This window comes from Pagrus major, chromosome 24, assembly GCF_040436345.1.
Source record: "Pagrus major chromosome 24, Pma_NU_1.0".
In the NCBI taxonomy this organism is placed as follows: domain Eukaryota; kingdom Metazoa; phylum Chordata; class Actinopteri; order Spariformes; family Sparidae; genus Pagrus; species Pagrus major.
Genome location: NC_133238.1, coordinates 16,710,523 through 16,737,642, shown reverse-complemented (window position 1 = coordinate 16,737,642; position 27,120 = coordinate 16,710,523). Strand labels below are relative to the sequence as shown.

The following is a 27,120-nucleotide window of genomic DNA, read 5'->3' as shown; positions in this document are numbered from 1 at the left end:
GAGGGAAAAAAGTTGGTCTTAAACATCCCATTTAATGTTTTCCAAAAAAGTGATATTCATCATTGAAACAGTTAAGATGAGAAAATAAACCTTTCTTATTTCTATATATTCTGCATTTGAAGAAAATGAAAGTGTTTGTTTATGAAGCAGATGTTTTAGCGTAATTCCCTGCACAGTGTCAGTTGTGAAATCCCACAAAATGAACCACAGAGTCTGAAATCTCTCTCCAGTCGTGCAGATGATCCTGTGGGATTTAAGCAACAAGCGTAAAAGTCAAACAGCTGTTTTAATCTTGTTTGATAAACAGAGAAAGGAGAAAGAAAGTTGTGTTTCAATAGTCCGACTCATCTGACAGCTCCCCCTGCTGCGTCCAGTGCTTCCCCTTCTTCTTCTTCTTCCTCTTCCTCTCGCCCATCAGCATGGCGGCCAGCACGGTGATCACCACGGTGACGGTGATGATGAGCACGGTGATGGTCTCGGCGAGGCACAGCTCCGTGTCCACCTCCATGAGCCGGTAGTCCTCGAGCTCCGGCGGCTCCTTGCAGGTCAGGTTGTAGTAGTCGTCCAGGAAGAGCCTCTGGATGCTGCGCAGCTTCCGGAAGACTCTCTGCAGGTCGCAGTCGCAGTTCCACGGGTTCCTCTCCAGCAGGATGTGGGTGCTGTAGGTGTGGATGCTCAGGAACGTCTTGAAGTGGATGGTGGACATGCGGTTGTTGGCCAGGTTGAGTAGCGTCATGCTGGTGAGCGGCTTGAAGACGCCCTGCTCCGTCTCGCTGACCTGGTTCCCGGCCAGATTCAGGACCTCCAGCGAGCGCAGCATGGAGAAGATCCCGCTCCGCAGAGACGTCAGCTGGTTGTCCTCCAGGTGGAGCTGACGCAGCATGCTCAAGGAGGAGAACGACCTCACCTGGATTGCATGGATGCTGTTGCTGGTCAGGTTCAACCTCTGGAGGCCATCCAGGTGCAGGAAGCTGCGGCTGTCCAGGCTCGTCAGGCAGTTGTGGGCGAGCTGCAGCTCCCGCAGGAATGCCAGGCCGATGGAGAAACCCTCAGTCAGGGTGGAGATACGGTTCCAGCTCAGGTCTAACTTCTGCAGGAACTCCAGCTGAGAGAAGCCGCCGTCCTCCACCACACTGATGTTGTTGTTCTGCAGCAGGAGGATCCGCAGCTTGCGGTTTTTGGTGAAGGAGCGTTCGGGGATGACGGAGATGTTGTTGTCGGACAGGTCGAGGAGCTCGGTGGTTGGCGGGACTCTGCCGGGCAGCGTGGTGAAGAGCGCCCGAGAACAGATGGTGAACTTGAGATCTCCTCGACAGTCGCAGCCCAGCTCGCACCTGCTGCTGCTGCACCTGGACGCATCCGTCAGCAGCAGGACGAGGAACAGGAAGTCCTTCATGGCTCTGGAAGCAACCACAGAGAGTCAGGATTATTTTTGATTTGTTGATGAAAACGCCTCCAAAACAATTAAGCTACAAGTTTCCACATCAGAACACACATCAGCTTTGGAGAATTAAAAACCTTCTCAGGTCAACAAAAGGACAGAAAACCCATCAGTGTTGGATTTCTACTCTAAAGCAGCATGGTTTCAAGAAACATAGAAAAAGGTGTTGAATTAGTCTAAAGTCAACATTTAGGTCCTCTAAAAGACAAAAAGAATGACTTTCTTCTTCTTGTTTTTGTCAGAGCAACGACAAAAACCATCTTAGCCTGTTATAGTTTTATTTATCTTTATTCTGTGGACATACTAATGATTTTTAAGGCAAACAGGTTGCAGCATCAAACCGAAAGTCAAAAATAAAGATACTTCTAACATACTTGCTTTCTCTTTTCTTCTTTCGCAAAATCTCTTTATCAATAAAGGAAGAAAAATGTAAAGAACAGTTAAAAGATGATGATAAAAAGAGCTACATCCTCGTCTGTAGATCTAATGTTTGAGGTTTAGTCTTACCAGCAGCTGTTCAGTGTTTCCGCCTGTTTTACCTGCTGACAGTCGTCAAACGCGCAGTCGGCAGCAGGTGGAAACTGGACATGACGGAGGCGGGTTGTCACGGCCCGAAGAAGCCGCGGACGAGTGACACCGCAGAGACAGCGAGATGGAAAGAGACACAGAGAAGAGAGCAGAGGGGAGGGAGCGCTCGTCAATTATTCACCACGCTGCAGGTTGTGGGAGGGGGTTATCGAGGCTGATGAGGGGGAGCTTTAAGAGATTGAAGCCAGGCTGGGCAACGGAGCGAGAATTAGAAAGTCTGGACAGATTTGATTGATTGCAGGCAGGGGGGTGTTTATCTCCAGGTTATTTATAGGTTTGATGTGGTTGATCAAAAAAACTGAGAGACAAAGTGTTTTTTATGAACTGAATGAGTTTCTGTAGCGAGAAAGTACTTACACTTGCACTTCTTAAACACAGCATGACATATAGATGAAAAACACATTTTCTGCAATGTTTATTGTTATGTTTGTTTATTTATTTATGTAATGTTTGTTGTGTGTATACGTTGTTGGGCCTGTTGATCAAGGTTGTTATAATATGTGTGAAGTATCGGTTTATATGTTGAATTGCTTCAGTGTGATTTTGGTATTGTGTTAATGTGTTTTTGGTATTGTGTTAATGTGATTTTGGTATTGTGTTAATGTGATTTTGGTATTGTGTTAATGTGTTTTTGGTATTGTGTTAATGTGATTTTGGTATTGTGTTAATGTGTTTTTGGTATTGTGTTAATGTGATTTTGGTATTGTGTTAATGTGATTTTGGTATTGTGTTAATGTGTTTTTGGTATTGTGTTAATGTGTTTTTGGTACTGTGTTAATGTGTTTTTGGTACTGTGTTCATGTGATTTTGGTATTGTGTTATTGTGTTAATGTGATTTTGGTTATTGTTTTAATGTGTTTTTGGTATTGTGTTCATGTGATTTTGATGTTGATGTTGTGTTAATGTGATTTTGGTGTTGTGTTAATGTAATTTTGGTGTTGTGTTAATGTAATTTTGGTATCTTAATATGAATAGTTATGTCATTAATTTGATAATGTATGAACGTTTTCTCATCCCTCTTTTAGATATTTTAAAAAATACCTATACTACCCAGTGAGCATTTATCTGTTGAATAGACGTCTACCCATTCAAAACTGGTTCGAAAGTGAAAGATTTGTCACAAACTACTTGAAGACGTTGATTGAAGGTGAACATTTAGACCATAATTCACTGGATTTCCAAAACTGGCTTTGGGCAATGATGACAAAATGCTCTTATTTGCACATTATAGATGATAAAAGGCGTTTTTAAAGCAATAATACATGTAATTGTGGTGTCGGGGATCAAAGTGCCAATCTTGATTGATGAACAGTGGCTTTACCTGTCTAGCCACAACAGCCTCTGTTTTCCTGGTAAAGCCTCATATTTATCACTTTAACAGTGATGCTTATAGAATGTGAGCTACAGCTTGAATTTCTCCTGTATCCTCGATATGACAACATGATGAGCGACCAAAATTACAGTTGGTCAAAGGTCAGGACCTGCTCTTTTGGTGCCTGATTTTCTAGTGATTATGCCGGATTAAGGAGAACAGAACATTAAAGGTATTACGTCTAAAAAATGAATTATAGAGCCAAAAACATGTTGTTCTTCGATGACGCTGAAGCTTTGACTCTTCAATGACAGAAATCTGAAGCGATCTGCAAACCCAGATGTGAGATTGTTTACTCTCATCTGTAGGATGAAGCGGGGATGTATCGGAGAGATGATGAGCGGACCTGTTGGTCACAGAGAGAAAGATTACACTAATACCGTCCAAATCCTCGGCCCAGATAAACCACTCTCTGCCGTCCTCCATCCACCTCCATTAATTGAAGAATCAGAGCTTGTAGCCCAGTTTGTATCACAGCTCTTTAACCCAAGTTCTGTTTGTTTTTTAAGTTTTTAGCTGAGTCAGTCCTCAGATTTGTCTGGTGTAGTCTGTAGTCGGTGTTAGGAGACAGTGTCCAGACAGTGTCAGTCAGTGATGGTACAGTAGTGTTTCCTCTCACAGATATTGGGTGTCTGCACAGATCCAGTTTCCGCTCGGCCTTTGACTCGACCTGGATCATTGTGCAGCACAATAACAGCAGCTGGAAACTCCTTCAGTTACATCTACACTGTTCACTCAGGTTGATTGTTGCAGACGTTCCTTACTGTGCTGTCCCTTCTGCTAGTTGTGCTGCTACTGCTATTACTACATTTACTACTTTTACTCCTCTGCTTCCTCTGCTACCACATGTACTTCCTCTACTGCTATCTGCTACTTCTATTACTCATGCTTCTAATACAGCTACAATACTACTGCTACTGATAAAGTACCACTTTTCTACTACCACTACCGCCTGTGCTGGTATTACTGCTAAAATTACTACTACTACTGGCACTACTCTGCTACACCTATTTGTACAAAACAACTACCTCTCCTGCAACTACAGCTACCACCATCCCCTGTACTAACAATACTATTACTACAGTTACTCTACTACTCCTTCTGCTAGTTGTACAACTGCTATCACTACCTCTACTACTGTGACTTTTACTCCTCTGCTTCCACCACTACCACCTGTACTTCTTCTGATGATACCTCTACTTCTTCTAGTACTGGTACGTCTAATACAACTAAACTAGTACTGCTACTAACACAAGTATTTCTACATTACCACATGTGCCAGTATCCCTGCTACAATCACTACTACTACTACTACTACTGATACTACTCTTCTATCTCTACTAGTACATACCTAGTACAGTCATTTACCTCTATTGCTATTACTAGTATGATTACTACTGCTGGCTGTACTACTAATACTATTACTACAGTACTTCTACTACCCCTTTTGCTAGTTGTGCAACTGCTATCACTACTTCTACTAACACTACCACTATTACTACTACTACCACCTTTCTGCTTCCACTACCACCTGTACTTCCTCTACTTCTTCTGTTACTCGTAGTACAACTTTTCTACTAACACTACCACCTGTGCCAGTACATTTGCTAGAATTATTACTACTACTACTGGTACTACTCTTCAATGTCTACTGGTACTTATACTTTCTCTACTGATATTACAACTACTACTACTGCCTGTCTTATTAATACAATAACTACAGCTACTACTTCTACAGCAGTACTTCTACTACAATTGATACTATTCTTCTACATCCAAGCAGCTGTCTCGATTACAACTACTACTGTTGTCTCTACTATTAATACTAATACTACACTATTTGTACTTCTCCTTTGGTTATCACTACTTCTACTAATACTGGTGCTGCTGATATAGTACTCCTTTTCTACTAACACTACCACCTGTGCTGATACTACTTCTTCTATTACTACTACTTTTACTGCAACTGCTACTTTTACTTCTTCCACTGTACAAATTGTACAAACTGTATGTGGTCATCATTTGTTGTATTTGTTTAAATGAATTATATTTTATGTAACTGTGTGTTTTCATTGTATTTGTAGGTCTGTTAAGAAGTAGAAATACTGCACATATGAGTCATACTCAGTATATACGGTATAGATTTACTGCATCAGTCAGAGTTTTATGAGACTATCGTGGAGCAGCAGGATTACAGTGAGACACAAACACTGACAGTGAAGCATGAAAGCTGCTTCAGTTTCGATGAAGACGCTAATCGTTAATCCGCGTGGAGAGGATTACCTCCATGTTCTGCTGCTGCTGGGACATTAAAGTCCCACTCTCACTTTCACCACTTCATCTGCTTGTCTTATTAGTTGTGTTTTTATTTCCACTGTCATTTATATTCATGTCTCATTTAGAACTTGTACGTAGTCACAGTTCCCTTTAAAGAAGATCTACAGATCATCGTTACACTACATTTCATCTGGATCTCAGAATCTAAGATCTGGTAACATGCGTTCACCTGCCAACATGTTTCCTCTGTAACGTTTGACAGAAAAGCATTTTATTTTGAAAAGAAACTTAACAAACAATAGTTACTCAAGTTCTGTTATCAGTTTTGAAGAAACATGATGTATTCTTAATGTACAATTTAATATGTTTCATTAATAAATATATTTATATTTTATATTATCATTTCTGTCTTTCAATGGGAAAAATTTATGTGCAATCATTTATTAAAATAGCTGATGATTGATTTAATAGATGACAACTAATCGATGAATCTTTTCAGCTCTAACCGATCTTTAAGTTAAAATAAATTATATTAAAACCTGAAAACACACAAAAAGAGACAAAATAATAAAAGCTGACAATTATTTTTCTGTAGTTTTTGCTGAATTATTTTTTTAAATGAGATTTTTTGGTTTTTAATTAAATTTTTCTGTACATTTTTGCTTAATTGTACTTTATTTTTTGGTATTTTTTTTGCTTTGCTGTTTTTTTTATTTTATTTTCTGATTAATTGTTTTTGTATTTTATTTTTCTGTATTTTTGGGGTTATTTTCAATCTTATTTTTCTATATTTTTTGTTGTAATTGTTTTTTTTATTTGTCTATATTTTTCGCTTCTGTTGACTAATAATTTTTTTTAAAATGTTGACATTTTAAATCTGTACGATCACATCTTTTATCCACTTCATATCTGCATGATGTGAAATCTGATCCAGTCAACCAGCCTGTGTAGTTTTGATGGATCCAGTTGGTCTCACCTGACTGCAACCTGTGAGCAGGTGAGGTTGCTGTGATGTCATCAGTCTGACCTGTGTGCGGTGCTCAGAGCAGCCAGCGGGGGGCGCAACAGCTCTGTTGGAAATGAAAAGAGGATTTTCATCGTCAGCAACAATCAATCTTCTAGCACTGTTTAATTTTTCATTTTGTGAGAATATTACTGTATTTTCTATATATACTTTTTACTTGTTATTGCCTTGTATGTTTACATTCTTATATTCTGTTAATATTCATGTCATTAGAAGTATAATCATAGTAGCAGTACCAGCATTAGCAGTAAAAGAGGTAGTATAGGTGGTGCTGGATGTAGTTATCACAAACTCTGATCGATAAAGTGAATTCAAATGTATTTACAGAACCACGTCTGACAGAATCGGAGTGGACATGAAGCTGCTCTGCAGAGCGCTGCCTCTGTAGCTGTGTGTACAAACTTATACAGTACGTGTGAATGTGTGTTTTTGTGTGACGGGTGGAGGTGTTAATGAGCGCGACAGCGGCGGTGCAGCGTGGCGGCTTGTTCACGCCGCTCCTCAGATCCAACATGGCAGCTGTGACGGGGTGACAGGACGAGCCTCGGAGAGGTCACAGAGGTCAGAGAGACGAGGAGGAGCGAGTCGGCGCCAACATATTGTTCCTGTCGCTGTCACGTCCTCAATCAGGTCCTCAGATCTGACAGGATGACGCAGAGGTGTTTAATCACTGATGTTAGATTTATTCTTTCTTATAGTTTTTGTTTTCAGTTTGTCCTCCAGTTCGAAGCCTCATTACAAACTGGTTTCAGAGTTTAATGACACTGAACACTGTGATAAAGACTCCTGACTGAGTGTGAACCAATTCTTTTGAATAAACATCAGCCCTGCTGTCCTGATCATCATCATCTTCATCATCATTATCACTGTGAGTGTCAGCTCTGCCACCCTGAGTGGCATCATGTGTCCATCAACTGTACTACACATACTACTACTGTACTTCTGGGAAGACTATGAGCTGAAACACAGCTGATACGACTCACTCTCTATTTTCACATTACATTTACGTTTTAATGTTCTGTGTGAGAAATCAAGAAAAACTGTAATACTACAAATACTACTGCTACTGCTGAAACTGCTCCAGCTACCAGTACTACAACAGTGCAGCTACAACTACTACAATAACGACTCGTGCAGCTACTTCTAGGAGAACTACTACCACATCTAGTAAAACTACAGTACTACTACTACAATACTACAAGTGTTACTTCTGCAACTCCAGCAGCTCCTGTAATCAACGGTCCAAAAACCACCACTCAGAGTAAAACTACAGTGCTGCGACCTCTCACACTCTGATGGATGTAAAACCTGTCATCTGTACGTGTAAAGAACTTCCTGTTTGACCTCTGACCTTTGTGTGTGTGTGTGTGTGTGTGTGTGTGTGTCTGTGTGTGTGTGTGTTTCCAGTCGTAACCAGTCGATAAAGAAAACACCTCCAGGGAAACTGGGAAGAGTGTGTGTGTGTGTGTGTTTTCTGAGTGAGACTGAGACACACACACACACACACACACACACACACACACACACACACACACACACACACACACACACACACACACACATAGTGGTCTCCAGTGGTCTCTGGTTGTCAGTGTGGATCCATCAGACCAACAGGAGGGAGGCCGTGACCTCCAAACCAGCATTAGTCTTCTTCTTCTTCTTCTTCTTCTTCACTTTTCTCCTCCTCGCTTCTCTTCCTGTTTCTTCTGTACACTTCTCTTCTCACATTTTTACTTCTACTGTTTTCCTCACAATAACTTATTGTCTGTCCTCTTCATTTCTTCCTTTTCTTTTCACATTGTCTCACTCTTGTCTTCTCTCTTCCCTCTTCTTCTTTTATTTTCCTCCTCTTCCTCCTCTTGTATTCTCCTCTCTTCTCCATGTCTTTCCTCCTTCCACCCATCTTAAATTCTGGCTTCCTTTTTTCACCTTTCTCGTCTGTTTTCTACACAATAATTAATTGTCTCCTCATTTCTTTTCCTCTTTTTTTTCTCCTCCATCTTTGTTCTCCACATTTCTTTTTTTAACTCAGTATTTTTCACCCTCTTTTTTTTCCTTCCTGTCACTTTCACACCTTTCTTCTTTTTCTTGTCTTTTTCTTTCTTCCATTTTATTCTCTTGTTTTCTTTTCCTCACTCTTCTTGTCTTTTCTCTACTTCCTGTTTTCATCTTTCTCTCCTGTTTTCCTTCTTCGTCTTCATCTCTTTTCTCCTCCTCATCTGTCCCTCGTCTTCTCTTTACGCTTCTCTTCCACTTCTTTTTTTGTCATTTTCAATTTATTCTTCATCCTTTTTCCTGAAAATCTTCTTCCTCCTATATTTCTGATCTTTCCTCCTCCTCTTTTCCCTCCTTTTAATTACTTTATTTTATTTTCTCCTCTTTTGTCTCGTCTTTGATGTTTCACCTACATTTTTAAAATTTTTGTCTCCTCCTCGTCCTCTTCGTCTCCTTGAACCCTCCTCTTTTGACAGTTTGTTCAGTATCTAGGTCGAGGTGGTTTCTGCTCTCTAGTCTGGATGACACACACACACACACACACACACTCTCTCTCTCACACACACACACACACACACACACACACACACACACTCTCTCTCACACACACACACACACACACACACACACACACACACACACACACACACACACACACACACACACAGTGTGAGTATTTTTGGCAGCTCAGTGTGTGATCGCCCCTTGAGATGTCAGAGCTTTTAGGTCAGGCCGATCTGTGAGCTTCAGCAGCTTCCTGGAAAAACTGAAAAAAGCAGCAGCAGGACGCCGAAAATACTCTGAATTATTCAACATCATCATATCAAAGTCGACACAACAAACACCGAGAGCCTGAAAAACTCAACACAAACTGCATTAAAGGATTATGTTTTATCAGAGAGTTCACCTGTTGGGCCTGTGAACGGTTTCTTAGCTGCAGTCAAAGAAAAACGAGCAGAAAACTACATAAACTTTAAACAGTTTAGGGCTTTAAAAACATATATAAACTATATATTACTGGATCTGAAATCTCGTTGGCTACATGATGCATCAATCATCCGGAGGCTGGCGTGTAAGTGGCTCAGGAGAGAGGAGAAAGAAGAGAGAGTGGGTTGCTTGTCTACAAGATCACTCATTGGTTGTTGTAGGCTCTAGGGCGGGCATAGCTGCTCCTCTGCTCGAATAAGAAAAACAAGAATGTTTCTAAAAAATTTGCTGTTTTTCTGCTACTAGCCAAGAAAAGAAAAGTCGTATCTCGTTATAGCCTTGTTATATTCATCTTTTAATAAAAATCAAAAAATGTTTCCTTGATTTTTCCCCATGGCATCAAAAATGGTATCAAATATCAATATTTTATGAATTCCTGCATCATGACAACACTACAATGTTACAATATTGTGCTCAATTATATTATAACTTTTAGATAAAGAGGTGAAGTCTACATTTTCCTTTGAATCGCCTCATTTAAAATTTTTACCACAAGTTCACACATTTTTTAAAAATAAATTTGACCTGACTTTAACAGGATTTTGTCGCCGCTGAGTCTTTTAAGACATTTTAAAACAAACGCACTATAAAAGAAATGGTTAAGTTGGTTGTAGAATCAGATCTTTATCATCAGTTGTTAACATTAATAACAGGAAGTCACAAGTTCACTGAATCTTTTGTAAAATATCTAAACTTAAAGCCACAGATGTGTTCAAAGTTTTCCTCAGAGGGGAGCAGTTGTGTGTCTTCAGCTTCTGGCATCAATATTTGACGACCTCTCCACCCGCCTCGTCTGCTGGGGTCGACAAAACCAACGTGCTGATGCAACCTGTTTTGGCATATTGACATGAAGGACGGGGGAACGGCAGCCATGTCACCAACACACACGCACACCAGTGGGTGGAGCGTGTGTGCGTGTTTGGGGGCGGGGGTTAGAGGTCGAAGGTCAAACTGTGCGGGTGAAGATGCTCAGTGAAGCTTCACACGGAGAGAAAAACAGAAACGTTTCCCTGTCAAACAAAATCACAACAGAAAGTAAACGGAGTTCCTCCAGTCTGCTGGTTGTTTACAGGAGGACAGTTTGTTTCTTATTATGTAGACAGTAATTATTTTAATGTGTTATATCACTCTGAAAGGGTTTTTGGGGTAATCAGTAGCTTAAATTATCCTTGTTCGAGTTTGTTTTTAGTTTTGAGCTAAAGGGAATACCACAGCCCCTTTTCTCTATTTTCTTCTTCTGTTTTCTCTCGTCCTGTATCACCGATTTAAAAAATATTTGTGTCTTTCAAATTCTTTAAACGTTAAAATTTCATTCACTACTATTTTCTGGAATGAGGTCCCATGAGGGAAACCGGAGGGGGCGTGACTTCGGCTCTCTATAGATAATCAATCAAACTGCACCGCACCCATCAGATCAGTTGGTTCGGATTCGGGCTGAATGATTCCTTAAAATCTCGCTCAGTAATTGCAGGCGGTCGGAGTCAATGTGTACAAGTGAAAAGGTCACAAAGGCTGTGTGTGTGTGTGTGTGTGTGTGTGTGTGTGTGTGTGTGTGTGTGCCTGCAGGATGCCGCCTGTGAATGTCCTGACCTTTAATGTAGTGTCGGTGTTCAGCCTGCAAACTTGGACCTCAGCGTGACACTCGGGTCAAACCACCACAGTGTTTGTGTTTGGATCAGTTTTGATTGACAGCCAGTGTGGCTAGCCTGTTAGCTGCTCCAAAGTTCGTGTCTACGAACTCACGGCGTTCACCGCTTCTGTCACTTTCTGCCATTCCACTTGCTTCATTTTGTTGCTGATGTCAGAACTTAAGCCTAAATTCTGGCCCTTTGTAATCAAACCAGGTAATTGGGGGTCTATTTAAAGCCATTTAGAGTCAAACAATCTATTCTTAAATATCATTAATGTTGTTATGAATTTCTTTCAGTTAGTCTATATAACAAACATTCACCAGCTAATACAGGGGATTCTGACCTGCAGTTGTCCCAGTAAACACACCGACCTCTAAGGCTGTCGCAAATGTATAAATTGTTACATTTATAGCCATTAAAGTCATTTCTAGTCAACTGTGGGGATGGTCAGATGTGAACATGTGAACAATTTCTGGATGATTGACATGTATGAGGATAAGAGGCGTGGGAACAGATATATAAAGGGTTTTATAAATCTGCGTATGTTTTCCACATATCAAACGTTTAGCAATCCATGCTACTGTTATGAATTTTTAAATTGTGAAAACATTCATACATATTTTTCCTTTTGGAAGACATATTTCTAAGAGTATATAACTATAAATGTGTGTGAATGTGTCATTAATCAAAGCTGTGTGTGTTTGAGCAGCCTGCAGGGAGTCAAAGCTCAAATGTGGGTTACAGGAGGTGGAGGTGGAGGTTGGGGGTGTTTCCTCCCTAAAAGCCTCCCTGAATGTTAACACCAACCATTAGCTCTCTGTTTAAACCTTTATGACAGCTTACACTCGCTGTCCAGACGTCTCTGTGTCACTCAGTGGTCATAAATTATCTGTGACTGATAAAAATTTTCATTTTTTTTTTAAATCAAAGTCAAATTTCTCTGTTTTGACTTTTTTATTCAATTTTTATTGTCTGTAAAACGGTTACTGTAAAATGCTGAAGTTCATGTTCATTATTTATCGTATTTTTTCATGTGTGTTTTACCTTTATGCAGGAAGCAGAGCACAGGAAGTATCTGTTTGTTGGGCTGGAGGTAATGAACGCTGACAGCCCGACGGGTGGAGACTGGGTGGTGCTGAGAGAGAGAGAGAGGGATCAGTGTTTCCTGCTGCCGCTCTGCTTATGGACGAAAAAGAGGAATAATAAATAAAGAAACAGACGTGGAGAGAAAAATCGATCTGTGAGGAATCGATCAGAGCTTCAGAGGGAAAATTATTTTTTGTGACTGAAAAGTTGCCTGAAAGAAAAACAAGACGAGGATGGTTCATCAAAAACACCGTCTGGAACATCAGATTTATCCCTTCACGTGAGCTGAAAGAAAAAAATCTGATGGATTAAAAATGATCTAAAATTTCAGATTTGAGCTGTTTCAACACATCTTTAAAGAAAAACAGTTTTGAATGTGGTCTGAAAGCAGGTCAGGAGCTCTGCACTCGCTCACAGTGTCCATATTTTCCATCAGTGAAAAGACCTGAGTGGTTCGAGATGGTCATTAAATATTTTATATCGTTTCTACGCAGCAGCAGCGACACACAGCCACAGAGACTCCTGATCGAGGTGTTTAATATTGGACAATATTTTACGTCGATATACTGAACGTTTCTGCGCACAGGCTGGTTTTAAATTTGAGACACAATCAGTATAAACTTGATAAAAAAATGCTTGTGACCTTTAAACTCAAGGTGAGGGAGGGAAAAGGAATGTCATCGTATACAAAATAACAGTAATTGACCTGTTTTTTACCTGACAGGTGAGCTATGTCTGTCAAAAAGCAAAACAGGAAGTACTCATGACCAACAACTTCTTCTGACCTTCACCGAGTACTTTTAATTACATAAACATAAACAGAGTTGGAGGCTGAATATAATTGATGAGATTTTGCAAGAGCTTTTTGTGCAATTGCTTCATTTTGGTGTTTCTATACATCTACTGACTGGACTTTTTGCATTTAATCTATTCTTAAATATTATGAATGGTTGATACGTCCTCACTTGGTTAGGTTTAGGATTGAGTAGAGGCTTTGTAGCTTATGTATAGATTTTATTTCAGTTAGTCTGTATAAGAAACATTCCTCAGCAGCCCTCATACAGGGGATTGTGACCTGCAGTTTCCCTAGTAAACAAACTGACCTGTTCGGCTTTTGCAGTCCCCCTTGGTGGAAAACCCTGCATTGCCAAAACCAGGTAACATTAGTGCTACGTCCAAGCTCGGCAGGGTTGCCAGATGTGCGATATTTATTGCATTTGTACGATTATCACAGCACATACATGCATAAAGCGCTCACCTCATCCTAATCAGTATCTAGTTTTTGTCTGAAGAAGCTCAATTCACAGAAATGTCTGTTTATAGTCCAGATGTATATGAAAAAATACACCGAGAGAATATCTAGGAGAGTACTGGTGCTTTTTTCTTGTAAAATTAATCACTTTAATGTCGGATATTCTGAAAAAATCTGTACCAGAAAACACACAAATCAATTGTGTCAGTCCAGTTCAAGAGGAGCATTGTATCAGTGATGCTTTGAGTCCACAATCTGTGAAACGTTAAATCATTTTCTGCAGTCAAACATCCTTTTAGATCTAAATTTACAGCCTGTTTTAATGAGCACTGTCATTAACACGAACACTGACTCGTCCTCCTTGTGGTTTCTAGGAGCAGCTTGAAATGAATTATCTTGATGACCAGCACAACAACAGCATATTTCCTCTTCCTCCCTGAGGTTTGAGCCTCTCCCAGAGGTCCTCGGCTAGCGGCCTGCGGCGGCGGGCTGTGTGACGCAGCAGCCCGAGGAAGCTAAAGTGGGACACACAACATCTTGCTTGGATGATTGATCACGTCACAAGCGGTCAAAGTTAACCGGCTGAAAACTGCGGGAGAAGAAAAACTCTCATAAATGATTTGGGCCGGGTCATTAAAGATGTAAAGTCAGCAGCAGACAGCATTCTGCACTCGGGGAAGAGGAAGCTTCATGTGCAGCTTTCTGGCTGCTAAAATGTATCGTTTTAAACACCTTCACAGTTTCACTTTTAAAATAATCTTCTGATGGAGGATCTGAGCCTGAGCTGAAGGTGAAATCACTTCAGATGTTGAAGAACTGGAGCTTCAAGGTTCAGAGCACAAAGAAAACAAAATGGATCCTCTTCCACCTCTTTCCTCTCAGCCCACAGAGGTGAGGGACGTTTGATTTTCAACACTGTGTCTCCCTCCGGACGGGAGGTGACAGCTGTTTTGTTGCCTTGTTACCAAATTGTATAAAACTTGGAGATTAAGTAGCATTTTATATGAGCTCTTTCATGTTTCGGCTCGCTGTCCGTGGGCGGATCACCTCTGGTATCGGTGTGTGTTTGTTTGCTTTTGCTCAGGCGCGATTTCACACATCTGCTGGTGCAAAAAGCGTAAGAACGGAGGTGTGGAAATGGACCATAGTGGTGACTGTGTGTGTGTTGTGGGACAGTTCAGTGACAGCAGCTAAAAGCATCCTCAGGTTTGTTGGTGGCGTGCGTCACTTCAGTTTGTAACGTCTCTGAGGTCCCATGATGCAACTCAGGGTGGATTTTACCTCATTGGACACATCAACTGATACTGTTTTTAAAATATAAATATATTACACATTTTCTTGTTATGTGATGTTAACTTTTTTATTTTTTTATTTTATGCGTTTTGTAAAGTATGTTGTAATAGGATCCTACTTGCTCACTCCATGTGCAAATAAACACGTACATCACTGGGAAAAAACAGAAAAAAAGTTTTTTTTTAAAAAAGAAAAAAAAATCTTCATGTAGAACATTTGCTGAATTTACAAGAAGGCCCAAATAATGAAGAATCTGTCAGAGACAGCGTTTCACAAAGTTTATAAAGTTTCTCCGAACTCAACAACTCACTAAAATGAGAGATTTTTAAAGGGATTCTGGTGACAATATAGAAGAAGCCTATATTGGTTACTGTTTGACATGTTTACCATCAACAAAATGTTGTCTTCTTTCATAAATTTCGTGTTGAAACAGTGTGTTCTTTTTACAAAGACTGAAACAACTTCATGTTTTCCATTTAATGCCGAATTTACAGTAAGGCACCGATGATTTAGAAATTGTTGTCGTCGTTTCACAAAGTTTGTTAAGTTTCTCCTCATGCAACAACTCTTAAAATTATGCAGTTTGTAAAGGGAGTCTGGTGATATGTTTTGAAGCATTTCTCAACCCTCTGATGCTACTTTTCACATGTTTCTAAACAGGGTTCTTGGGAATTTCTTACCTAACCTTCCTGTAATGACTCAGCAGGAGGCACCTTTGTCTGTCTGGCTACTCTGTGCACTTCCTGAAAGGTGGATTGGGGAATGGGGAACAGGTGAGCAGGCCAGGTGAGGAACTACAGGTGAGGGATGTCTCTGAAAAGACAAGATATATGAGGCGATTCAGTGTGATTGCACAAAATCCTTTATTTCCAGGATCCAAGAGCACATTTCAACACACGGCTCGAAGACAAACTGCATTTTTAAAAAGTTTTCTTTACGTACAGCTACGACCTTCAGTGATAGAAAGTAGCAAAATAAAGTCTGTGTGCCTTAAAAAAATGAACCACGACGAAACAGCTCACGGAGAGTTTGGTTCCAAAGTTTGACTCCAACTTGGCTGAAAACACAATGAAAACAATGAAACAGTCACTTTTAAATGTTATCTGGTGGACAAAGTGGATTTTAAGAGACTAAAAAAGGAAAAAGATTCAATATTTTTTATGTAAAATGTTTTGAAATACGTCTTCAGATACTGATGGCCTGACTTACCGTTATGGCACCGTTTAGTTTGGAGCTAAAGTGACAAACATGACATAAAGATAAAACACAACTCTTGGGAACAATATTCAACAACATGGAGTCATAAAATGCTTTTTTCTACAAGACTACTTTCAGTGCTGGAGAACAGGTGATTTTAAAGTAGTGCTTGCAACAACACCATTAAAAAACACAGTTATATACACACACAACCTTTTTTTGTTTGTTTTTAAAGCGCCTTGGAAAATGATTGTCATTTATAAATGTTTTCTTTCATACAGCATTTGATCTCAACTGGTTTAAATAATCTGTTTTATAAGAAAAGTTTACAAAAAAATTAGCAAAAACAAAAAAAAAACACAAATCTGTAAATGCATTTAATCGTCATGATGCTAACCAACATCGACAAATCACCTCGAAGCACCTTTTTGTGAAATAAAAGCTTCATGTTTCAAAACGCCTTTAAACAGTTTTACACGAGACATTCAACAACGGAGCAACTGCAGACACACGTGTGTTCACATGTTTCTCATTTGGTTTCTGAGTCGGTGCTAAATGCTAAATGCTGTCCAGTCTGTCGTCCACCCTCCAGCTTCCTTTCCTTTCTTTCAGGTCTTTTAAACATGAGTAATGCTGCGTTCAAGTCACATCAGTGCCAAGCTAGTTTATATATTTAAATTTGTCTGGGTTAAAGGTGCTTTACTTTCGATGAGAGGAGTTAGCCCACACACCACGAGGCAAAACATTAGCTTTCATTAGCTTTTTGTTAGGTTACGTTTTGTTGTTTGCGAGACTGAAGTTGATGCAACTTTTAAAAAAGCGCTGTTAACTTCAACATTTTGGATTAAAATTCAGATGATTAGATTTTAGACAGTGGAAATCTTTAATAACAATTTCTAAAGAGCAGCTGCACCTGTTATTTACGGTTATTCTGACATGACGTGAATGCAACATCATCTCTCATTTCCCTCTGGGATACAGATGTGGGAGGTTCTGATTCTACGAGGAAACCAGGTTTTGTTGTATTGTTCAGAGGAAATCTGGTGAGCAGTTTGTTTGACCGTGTAACATTCAAACAAAAACAACAAAGACACAAAACTGTCTGTACGACAGCCGTATAAAAGTCTCAGTGAAGGTCAGGAGCAGCGTGTACGGTATCGTCTGTCACAGTGTCTGTTTGGACTTTTTCAAACCTGCAGGTACGAAAGGTGAAACGCCTCGTTTCTGCATCGGAGGATTCACAGTGAGAAGAAAAAGTACGTCAAAGGAAGGACGAAGCTATTCGGACAGCTTCATGTTTGAGCTTCGTCAGCTTTGATTTTTAATTAATCAACATTTTATATTCTCTGAATCATTAAATCACTACGGTGTGATGACAGGAAGCTAAACTTGAGAAATACTTTCATGCACTTCCTCCTCGGCCTTCAGTTGTGATCTATTATTTACAGTTAGGTCCTTGATGGATTACTGTGTGCATGTAAGTGCACTCAGTGTTTCGCGGTACACGACACGACTGCAGGGTAAAGTAAGTCTGACGGGCCGAGCCGCCGAGACAAGGCATTAACGGGAGAGTTTCACACTGTCTCCGGTCAGGAAACAAAAATGCTTTTTCTGTTTGATTTCAGTGCCACTGACGGACAAATCGAGATGTCCAGAACATACATGTAAGTGCACAACATCATTGTAAACCTCAGATAGGCTAAAATGCAGCATTAGGATCAACAATGTGATGCCAGCGGCGATAAATAAAACCTCTTCCTCCTGTCTGACTGTTTACCTTCTGTTTGAATCTCATCTCAACAACAATAACGAGAAGAATTGAAATGCTGTTTTGTTGACACGTAAAGCACCAGGACGAACGACATCTACCGACCCTACAGGTCTTCTACACATCTAGGTGACGAACGACCACTGAAGTTTAAATAATCTGTTTGTATAAACGTCCTCTAACTTCACGAAACGCTCACATCAGGATGAACAAGCAGGTTACCAGCAGACATGTCGGAGGCTGAAGTTTGTGAGTGTTATTTCTACACGTTTCATAATAACTGCAGACCAGTTTTCAAAGCAGACCGTCATTTTCAAGGTAGAATATTCAGTTCACTTAAATGTGCAGTCAGCAGCTCTGATCACTTTTTGTCAATTTCAGCAAATATCAGTCAGTTCTCGGCTCTTTTTCTTTTTCTTTTGACGCCCATTTTTTGGCTGTTGCTGTATCTTCCATTTCTTGAGGAGCAGGAGCTTGATGCTACTCTGTGGGCTTGCTAGCTCTGCTGCAGTCCTACCTGCTCCATCTCTGTTTTTTAATTTATTAAACCAGCCCAGAGACGTCTGTTATCTGCTGTCAAGCCAAAGTTTAAGTTATCACACAACATTACGTCATTTAATATGCTTTTAATATGTATTCTGCATACTTCACACTGCACGTTTTAGCCGTTGATATTTCAATCTGCGTAGACAACTACACGTGGTGCCGGCACGAAGTCGGAAAAGGACGGTAAATCTGGTGTAAACTCAACAACTTGATCGGACTGTGAAGATCGAGAAATGGCTGAGAAAAAAAACAAAGAGGAGAAGGTCAGAAGATCAGTGAGGCTTTCCAAAGAAAGGCATGAATACGAAAGTGGTCGATCGATACGGCTTCTTCAGGGCTGATACAGATTACCGGAAATCAAAGAGAGATATTTGGAAACGATCTACATGTGCAGCAAATATGAAACTCTGAGTGTCAAAATGTAGAATTACCAGTGAAGGAAGTATCATTTTCAGGTACTTTACTTGAGTGTTTTCCTTTTCTGCTGCTTTATACTTCCTCTCCACTACATTTATTGGATACATTTAGGTACTAGTTACTTTGCATAGTCAGATTTTTAGTTTTCATAGGCTATTAATTGTGATTTGTTACCGATCAGATCGTGTTTTGGGACATTTTGTGAGACGATGCTGCAGAGCAGAAGTAACAACAAGTAGTTTATTTTATCGGCAATAAGAAAAAAGATGCTGAATATCTGCCCTGATAATGGATCTATCCCTAGTATACAGATACGGAGGTTGCTCGGTTGTTTTTCCACGGACATGTGCAAAGCTTCTGGCGGAGGACTGATGGGAGGGGTGTTTATGTTTGAAGTCTATGAATTCATTAAGATTAAATAAAATCTAAAAATAATGACAAAATGTACATTATTGTCATGTCAAGGAAGAATTAAAAAATGCTCTGTGTTTGCACCTTGTGAGGAAAATCGAACTCTGCTCTGGAAAGTAGGAAACAACCTTAAAACTTTCGGTCTGCTTTTAGAAAGGGTCTGCAGGAATGTGAAGGATGCTCTTAATTTGAAAAGTCCAGTGCTGAAACTCTGCTTTCTACCATTTTACAACGGAGACATATTGATTATCTGAGCTGGAATCCATGTTGAGTTAAACATCTTGCAGTGACCCAGAAACAAAGGGAACTTATTTCAGTATCAGATAAACAGAGACTTCTTCTTCTCTTCTTCTTCTTCTTCTTCTTCTTCTTCTTTAACAGTGTATATACACATCAGACAGTGATGAGTTTTGGCTCGGGAGCAAAAATCCAATCAGATATCGTTCCAGTGAGTCTGAAAACTAAAAACACCCACTGACGTTAAATTTATCCGAACACGGAGATGAATCTGTCAGTGAGTAGAAATATCATAACACGCAGTGCGACACAAAAAACGTAATTCCTTCGTCTCCGTTCGTCTTTTGTTGTCGATCCTCGTCATGAAGATTATTAAAAAATGGATGTTCATATCTTTCATTGTTCCATCTGTACCTTGTCTTCTCTAACAGCCGTCACCCTTTCAGAGGAAGAATCCAGATTTCTGGGGGTCCTGCAGGGCGGAGAGTCCGTCTGGACAGGAGACGGGGATGTCGCCCGTCGCCACGCCGTTCCCGTTGGGCATCAGACACGTCCTGATGTACGCGGCGTTGGTGGCACTGAGGAGGCAGCCGTTCTCCAGCTGGAACACAAAAACAAAGTGGTTTCAGCTCATGAAAAGTCTCCTTTTGATTTTAGTATCGCTTTAGTATATCAGCTGAGGCTAAGTAAACAAACATATGGACTGCAGCTACAGCACATTTGGACTTTTGTGCCCTGAATAAGTCCCCGCAGGTTATTTGAGTCTTTAAACTGCAGGTGCAAACAGAAACTCCTGACAGGAAGCGGGTCAGGTCAAGTCCTGAGAGCCACCATGACACAATGAGGAAGAGGAGGAGTGATGAAGGGAAGCACTGTCACAAGAGGAAGCAGCAGAGGAAGGAGAATCCTTCAGTGTGTATCTGTTGTGATCACTTACATCACCGTCACTTTAATCCCCTTCAGTGAGTCTGAACAGATTAACTCGCCGGTCAGCTAGTTAGCACTGAAGGAGTTAAGGAGCAGGACAGAAGAACAGTTTCTTCTTCTCTGTTTCCTTTCAGGTCTTTTACTGATGCTTCCATAGAGACTAGTGACTTACAGTAGCCACAATTTAATGTATTGCATTAGGAAAGTTTGATGGAAACAGCTAAATAAAAAAAACCCTTGAACCCCTCTCTCCATTTCTCTTTGATTATTATTATTATTTGTGCATCATTACCTTGATTATCAGGTGCATCATCGATAGTCGGCTGCCTTAACAATCGATTATCGATAAATGATTAATAATATATGAAATATATTGGATCCACTGACATGATCTGTGTTTGATAACAGATAAAGTAAACATAAAGTTACTCGAATAATAAACTAGATGACACAAAATAATAACTTAATTTTATTTACGGAGCTCCCGTCAAAATCCGATCAAAACTGAGGCGACTTAATGGCTAAAATGTGATATTAGTTTATGTAAAATGCCTTTTTGTATTTTTTAAATGACAAATTACATTTTGTAATGTGTATTTGAAAAGTAAGTATCTGTAATCTGTTACTGTAAAATAATCGTTGACATCATTTCTGGCATCATTTTAAACACTGGGGTCCATTAAAATTAAAATACTTTCGGTTTCATGTCACATATTCAACTGAATAAAAACAGATTTTCATTTGTTTCCTTTTTCTCTTTTCACGTTGCGAGTTTTAGGGTTTATTTCTGTCACAAAATCAAAGTCTGGATTTTTGTTTGTTTAGTTTTCAGACAAAAAAAACTCAAATAAATGTGTCTGAAATAAATGTCTGTGGTTGATGTGTATTTTGGATTAGCGTAGCATGCTATTACCCTACCCTGATGGATAGTCATACAGAGTGTCTGTGAGTAATTAGCCATGTTGACAGAATCAGTGTCAGTGTTTTCTTATTTAATTACAGTCACTGACTCAAACAGCTTCTTGTTCCTGGACTTCATCGCTTTCTGTGTTGGTTCTTATTTCTAAAGCTTTAGTGTGTTTTTTAAATTGCTATGTTCATTTTATATTTCTGGTTTTATCTTTTCTATTTGAGCAAACTCAGATCTATAACTACACTCTGTTGTTAAACATTTTGTCTGATCTGTTAATGTGTTTTTTATTGTTGGATAACATTTATAGCTTTACTGCTCTGATTCTTGGGTTATATGATTACAGATATCTTGCAAGTGGGGATGGAACGATACAAGATTTTACCCCAAGTTGAGATGAAAACACTCACTATTATTATTTATTATTATTATTATTTTGAATTGCTACAAATGTGAGTTGTATCTTTGCAGACAGTCCTTAATCAAGATTGTTTGTTTTTCAGGAAGAAAGATGTGTCCAATAAAAATATTAATCATCTGATTCTCTAAGTTTTTAAGATATTTTGATGTGGATATCGCAGTTATTTTGGACAAGATATATCGTCCCATGTCTGCTCGAAAGGAGCGGTGCTTCTCATGATAAACACATCTTATGATTGTGTATTCATTATGAGCATTTCCATCATCTCGAGTCTTTTTCTGGCTTTCCAGGACACTAACTCACATCCCGACAGTGAATCAAACTACAGTGGAGCGCTGCTGCCTCTCTGCGAGCTGAGAATAGCCTCGCCTGCCTCCCCCTCCGTCCTGCGTTCACAGCATTAGGTAATGATGACAGTCAAATTGTAGGTCAGCAGCGCTCATGCTTGACTGCTCAGCCTGCCAGTATTTTTCTTTCAGCGACAGTCACTGACCCTGAAGAATAACAGTGGAGGCTGAACGGGGCGGGGATGAATGGATGCCTGCCGGGGTCGGCCCATCTCTGGGGGCCGACCGTGTCCCATCCCGACCTTATTCTATTCATTAGTGTATTCTTTCTCACTATACTGCCTCTTTGCTTTTCTATCCCCTTTTCTCGTACTTCATTATATCTCCTTTGTTATCCTGCGAGTTTGTTTTTCGCTCTAAACACCAGCGGTGCTCTTCATGCTTGGAAAAACAGAACGCTACGCAACAATAACACTGAAAAATAGATGGAGGAGAGTCCAGAGATGATGAGAAGCAGAAAACAGACGGTCCGTTTGATTATTACCGGACAGATCATCATCTTGACTTCATTTAACTGCTATAAAACATCATGAATATGTTAGACGGATGATTTCCTGTAGTTTTCCTGACACCAACCTTTAATACTTAGTTTTTTATTGTCAGTTTTTATTTGAATTAAGCTTTCCTTTGTTTGTTAAAACAGGATGACTGGCCTCTCTAACAATAGAGACTTGTTCTACTGGACCAGAAAAGTAAACCAGAGTTGCTCCTGAGACATTCCTGGTTTAAATCATGCTTCGTTAATTGCTGAGGTCTCATTACCTCGTTATGTTTTACGATGGGAATTTCTCCAGACCTCCAGCTACGCGCCTCTGATTTCTTTTAGGATGACATTCCCCAGCCCTCGCTGCTCTGTCATTACTGGAACTACAGTAGTTTTTGTTGGACTTTAAAGATTTAAGCTTCTCCTGAACATTTATAGTCTCATTAACCAACTCGAATAATGTTACTGGGATCTGACTTCCATCAAGAGACCTACAGTTCAGACAAAGTCTGAAAATGTTCCTTTTCATTCACTTTTTCATCTTTGTTTCTCTGTAGATTATTTTCTTGATTAATTATCCATCCATCCAAACAACCAACCATCCAACCAACCAACCAGCCAACCAACCATCCATCTAACCAACCAACCATCCAACCAACCAACCAACCAGCCAACCAACCATCCATCCATCCATCCAACCAACCAACCATCCAACCAACCAACCATCCATCCAACCAACCAGCCAACCAACCATCCATTTAACCAACCATCCATCCAACCAACCAACCAACCATCCATCCATCCAACCAACCAACCAGCCAACCAACTATCCAACCAACCAACCATCCATCTAACCAACCAACCATCCAACCAACCAACCATCCAACCAACCATCCATCTAACCAACCAACCATCCAACCAACCAACCATCCAACCAGCCATCCAACCATCCAACATCCAACCAACCAACCAACCAATTAACCAACCAGCCAATCAACCAACCAACCAACCAGCCAATCAACCAACCAACCAACCAACCAACCAACCAACCAAAAACCAACCAACCAAAAACCAACCAAAAACCAACCAACCAACCAACCAACCAACCATCCAACCAACCATCAAATCAACGGACATGGGAAGAGGTAACAATCTAAATTCAACAGTAAGTAAAGATGAGGGTAAAGTTAGTAGTGTTTAAGCTACAGTGAAGGTTATTCCTGCTCAGTGTAGAAGCACACACAGTGTAATTGACCTAAATGCACCACACTGTCAAACATCAGCTCAAATAAAACCAACTCCTCCTCGTAGAGACTCTCCTGCAGTAGATCCTAGTCCACTCTACTCTCAGACCGTGCTGCCCTGACCCATCTCCCCCTTGTCTTATTTACATGGCATGTCTGGTCGCATCATCACAGTTTACACTGAGCTCCATGCCAGCCCGCGGCCTCTGTGTGCTGACTCGGAAAAAAATCCATTTTCATGACAGTGAAAGAGAACAGCGCAGGGCTGAAGGGTTGTGGATCCTGCAGCTCTCGGTGTGTTGACGTTCGCTGATATTTCAGGGTCATACACACTTGAGGCCTCGTCGGCGGGCTCGAATCAAGAGTCCTTCTCGCAGACCAAACAGTTGTGAGGAGAGCTGGCAGCTTCGGTCGTTTTGAGAAGGAAAAGAGGAAGACAGAAGAGCTCTGACAGGAGACAGACGCTCTCAGTGGGATTCAGTTTCAGGGACGGGAAAGCATTACTCACCTTGAACAGCCCTGTTTTCATTGGACTAATATAAATAGGACATTACCCTCAAAGCTGTGTGTTTAATGAAACCTACAGGAATCATTGTCGCCCTGGATTTAACTCTCAGCATCATAATCATAATCACAAAAATGTTTGTTTAAAGAGAAAAGAATCTACAGAACGCTGCTAACACAGTTTTACATGTTAATCACAGACCCTGAAAAGATATTTTACTAAAACGTGAAACAAACTGCTGATTGTGACGATCAGAACTGATTAAAACACACCCGTAAAGACCTGATGAAGCAGATCAGCTGACTTCAACACATCAACGAGACAGTGTACGATCTTTATTTCAACTACCTTCTGTACTTCCGCTCTAACTGGTGGCGTTTTTACAGCTGGATATTTATTTGTAGCACCTAAAAATTTAAACAAGTGGAGTTTCAGTGAGTTACTTGCTGCAGTTGTAATTCTAGTAATGATGAAATGGGGGAAACAAAAGGAGAGTGAGTAGCAAAGAGAGTGTTTGCTTGCGCGAGTAAATACGAGTGAGCTGCCAAGAAAACAAAAAAAACCCACAAGAACTATGTCCTCGGTGTCTTACCTTGCTGTGGGTGGAGTCCTGTGTCGTGGTGTTGAACATGCTGTAGGCCTCTAACGACGGCAGGCTGTGCTGCGGCTGTGACAGACCCAGCAACTGCTCCAACTCCAGTGTGGAGCTCTGGGTGGGACACTGGGGAAAACGAGATGGAGGAACCTGAGTCTGCAGCTGGTAGGGCCGCGTCGTGGAGACTAAACTCTGGTAGTGACAAACGTCTGGAGTCACTCCGTTCAGCACCGAGCCACCAGGATGTGGCGTGCTGTAGCCTGTGTGGTTGACCTCCATGTTGGGTGGGAAGGCGGGGTGTCCGTTTGGGATGTACGATCCGTTTGTTGTCTGGAAGCCTGGGAGCTGATTCTGGGACTGCAGGTGGAGCGAGTGCTGCTCCTGCTGAAGCTGCCACTGCTGACTCAGGTGTTTACCGTTCAGCGGTGAGGCTTTGAGGACAGTATGAGGGTGGTGATGGTTGTGGTGGTTCTCCGTCGTCACCACCCAGTGACCGTTGGGAATCCCAGTTAATACCTTTGTGTCCACTGGTGCAGGCTGGGAAACGCCTGCACTCGCGTGTTGCTGCATCTGTTGGGACAGCTGGATGATGGGCAGAGCTGGAGGAGCAGCAGGTGGCTGCTGGGTGACGCTTCTGTCGTCCTCCCCTTCGGTACCGTTCTCCAGTGCGTCGTGGATGTAGGAGAGGATTTCGTTGTTGGTGAGGAGGTCGCTAAGTGTCGGGATGTGGTTGGGGTCCAGCTCCACCTGCATCATCCTCTCGTCCAGCAGCAGCAGCTCCAGGTCTTCGGCGTTCAGTCCCAGGTTCTCCAGAGCGTTAAAGAGCTCGCTGTTGGAGCAGGTTTCCTCTCCGTCCAGCGACAGAGAGTCCAGAGTGGCCAGCAGTGGGTCGAAACTTGCTTTCGAGCCGCCGTAGCTGCTGTCACTCGGCTGCTCGCTGAAAAGGCTGCTGTGGTACGACATCTTGGGCTCCGGGTCTGGCTGGCAGACGTACACGGACTCATCCTGGCTCATCAGCGCTCCCAGGAGGCCCTTTGGGTCCAGGTCCTCAGAGGAGTTCTTGTCCTGTTTGCTCTTCTTGGACTTGCTGCCTTTGGCTTTGCCCTGGAAGGAATCAGGGAAGCCGTGCAGAGGATAACCCGTCTGGTAGAGCATCGCCTCTCCGGTGGCGAAGGTGAACGGCAGGTGCATGGATCGCTTCCTCAGGTGCTCACCTCCTTCTTCATCCCTGTGAGAACACGATAGAGAAAATAAATTAGCAGATTAATTAGTTAAAACTCAAAAATCAAGATGGACTCGTCGTGTACTTACACCAAAGGCCTCTGAGTGGCGATGATGTAGTCCGGTTTGCCGTTCTTGTAGACGAGCCTGGCGTTGGCCTGGACCCACTTCCAGCGGTTCTCCTTGGTGAGCAGCCTGAAGACAGTGAGGCCGCTCTCGCCCGTCTTGATCACTGGAATCACATCAGAGCGGATGTTAGAGGCTCCGTGTCGCGGCTGTTTACGTCCTGAACGCCCCGCAGTGAGCACACACTCACGCTGCATTTGCTCAGCCGGGCGTGCTGCTGTGATGGAGGCTGCATGCTGATGTTCACTCCGGCTACATGCACATGTTACAAGTCCTGTTTGCACACACTCTGTTGTGACTGTCGGGGTGTGTGATCGTGGTGCAGGTCGTGTTTCTGAACAAGATCTCAGGTGGAAACCAGTGGAAGCTGCTTCCTCACAGAAAGACTAAAATACCAGCAGAACAGTTGAGGAGCAGCCGACTAATATCGGCAGTTTGTGTTTGTCTTTTTATTCTATTTTGCAGAAGAAATAAGAGTCAACTGTCCTGTTAGTGTCTATTTTGTTTTGTTGTTTATTTAGTTTTTCCTTGTGTCATACATCATTTGATTCAGGAGAACTTCAAGTTTCATTCTGGCCCATTTAAAGTCCTAATTTTACATCTGCTTTGTCTGAGAATGTTTTAATTTTGTGTATTTTTCCTGTGAAGTCAGACTGAACCACAGGAAGTTTTAGTTTTTGTATTTAAAACAGACGTTCTTGGATGTTTTAGACTTCCATCTGATCTTTCCTATGCAAGTTTCAGCCATGTATTAGTCAGTCAGTGCTGCATATTTTTAGCAGTAAAAGCCACGAGATGCTGACCTTTAGAAGGAACTG

At 41.2% G+C, this 27,120-nt stretch overlaps 2 protein-coding genes across 2 annotated transcripts in view; both read right to left on the bottom strand.

Annotated features, from left to right (window-relative positions):
* Window positions 1-12: 12 nt before the first annotated feature.
* On the bottom strand, window positions 13-15,707 carry LOC140992271 (uncharacterized). The gene is given in 5 exon segments (XM_073462570.1): window positions 13-384; window positions 386-2,022; window positions 6,655-6,748; window positions 12,360-12,450; window positions 15,627-15,707. Coding segments are annotated over 2 exon segments (1,122 nt in total). The 5' UTR covers window positions 1,397-2,022; window positions 6,655-6,748; window positions 12,360-12,450; window positions 15,627-15,707; the 3' UTR covers window positions 13-273.
* Window positions 15,708-15,792: 85 nt separating this feature from the next.
* ahr1b (aryl hydrocarbon receptor 1b) overlaps window positions 15,793-27,120 on the bottom strand; it is a 31,789-nt gene continuing 20,461 nt past the window's right edge. The window contains exons 9-11 of the mRNA XM_073462623.1: window positions 26,267-26,408; window positions 24,953-26,183; window positions 15,793-20,123 (exon numbers count right to left, since the gene is read on the bottom strand). Of these exons, the coding sequence (XP_073318724.1) occupies window positions 19,965-20,123; window positions 24,953-26,183; window positions 26,267-26,408 (1,532 nt within the window). The 3' untranslated portion in view covers window positions 15,793-19,964. The remainder of the gene's footprint in view (window positions 20,124-24,952; window positions 26,184-26,266; window positions 26,409-27,120) is intronic.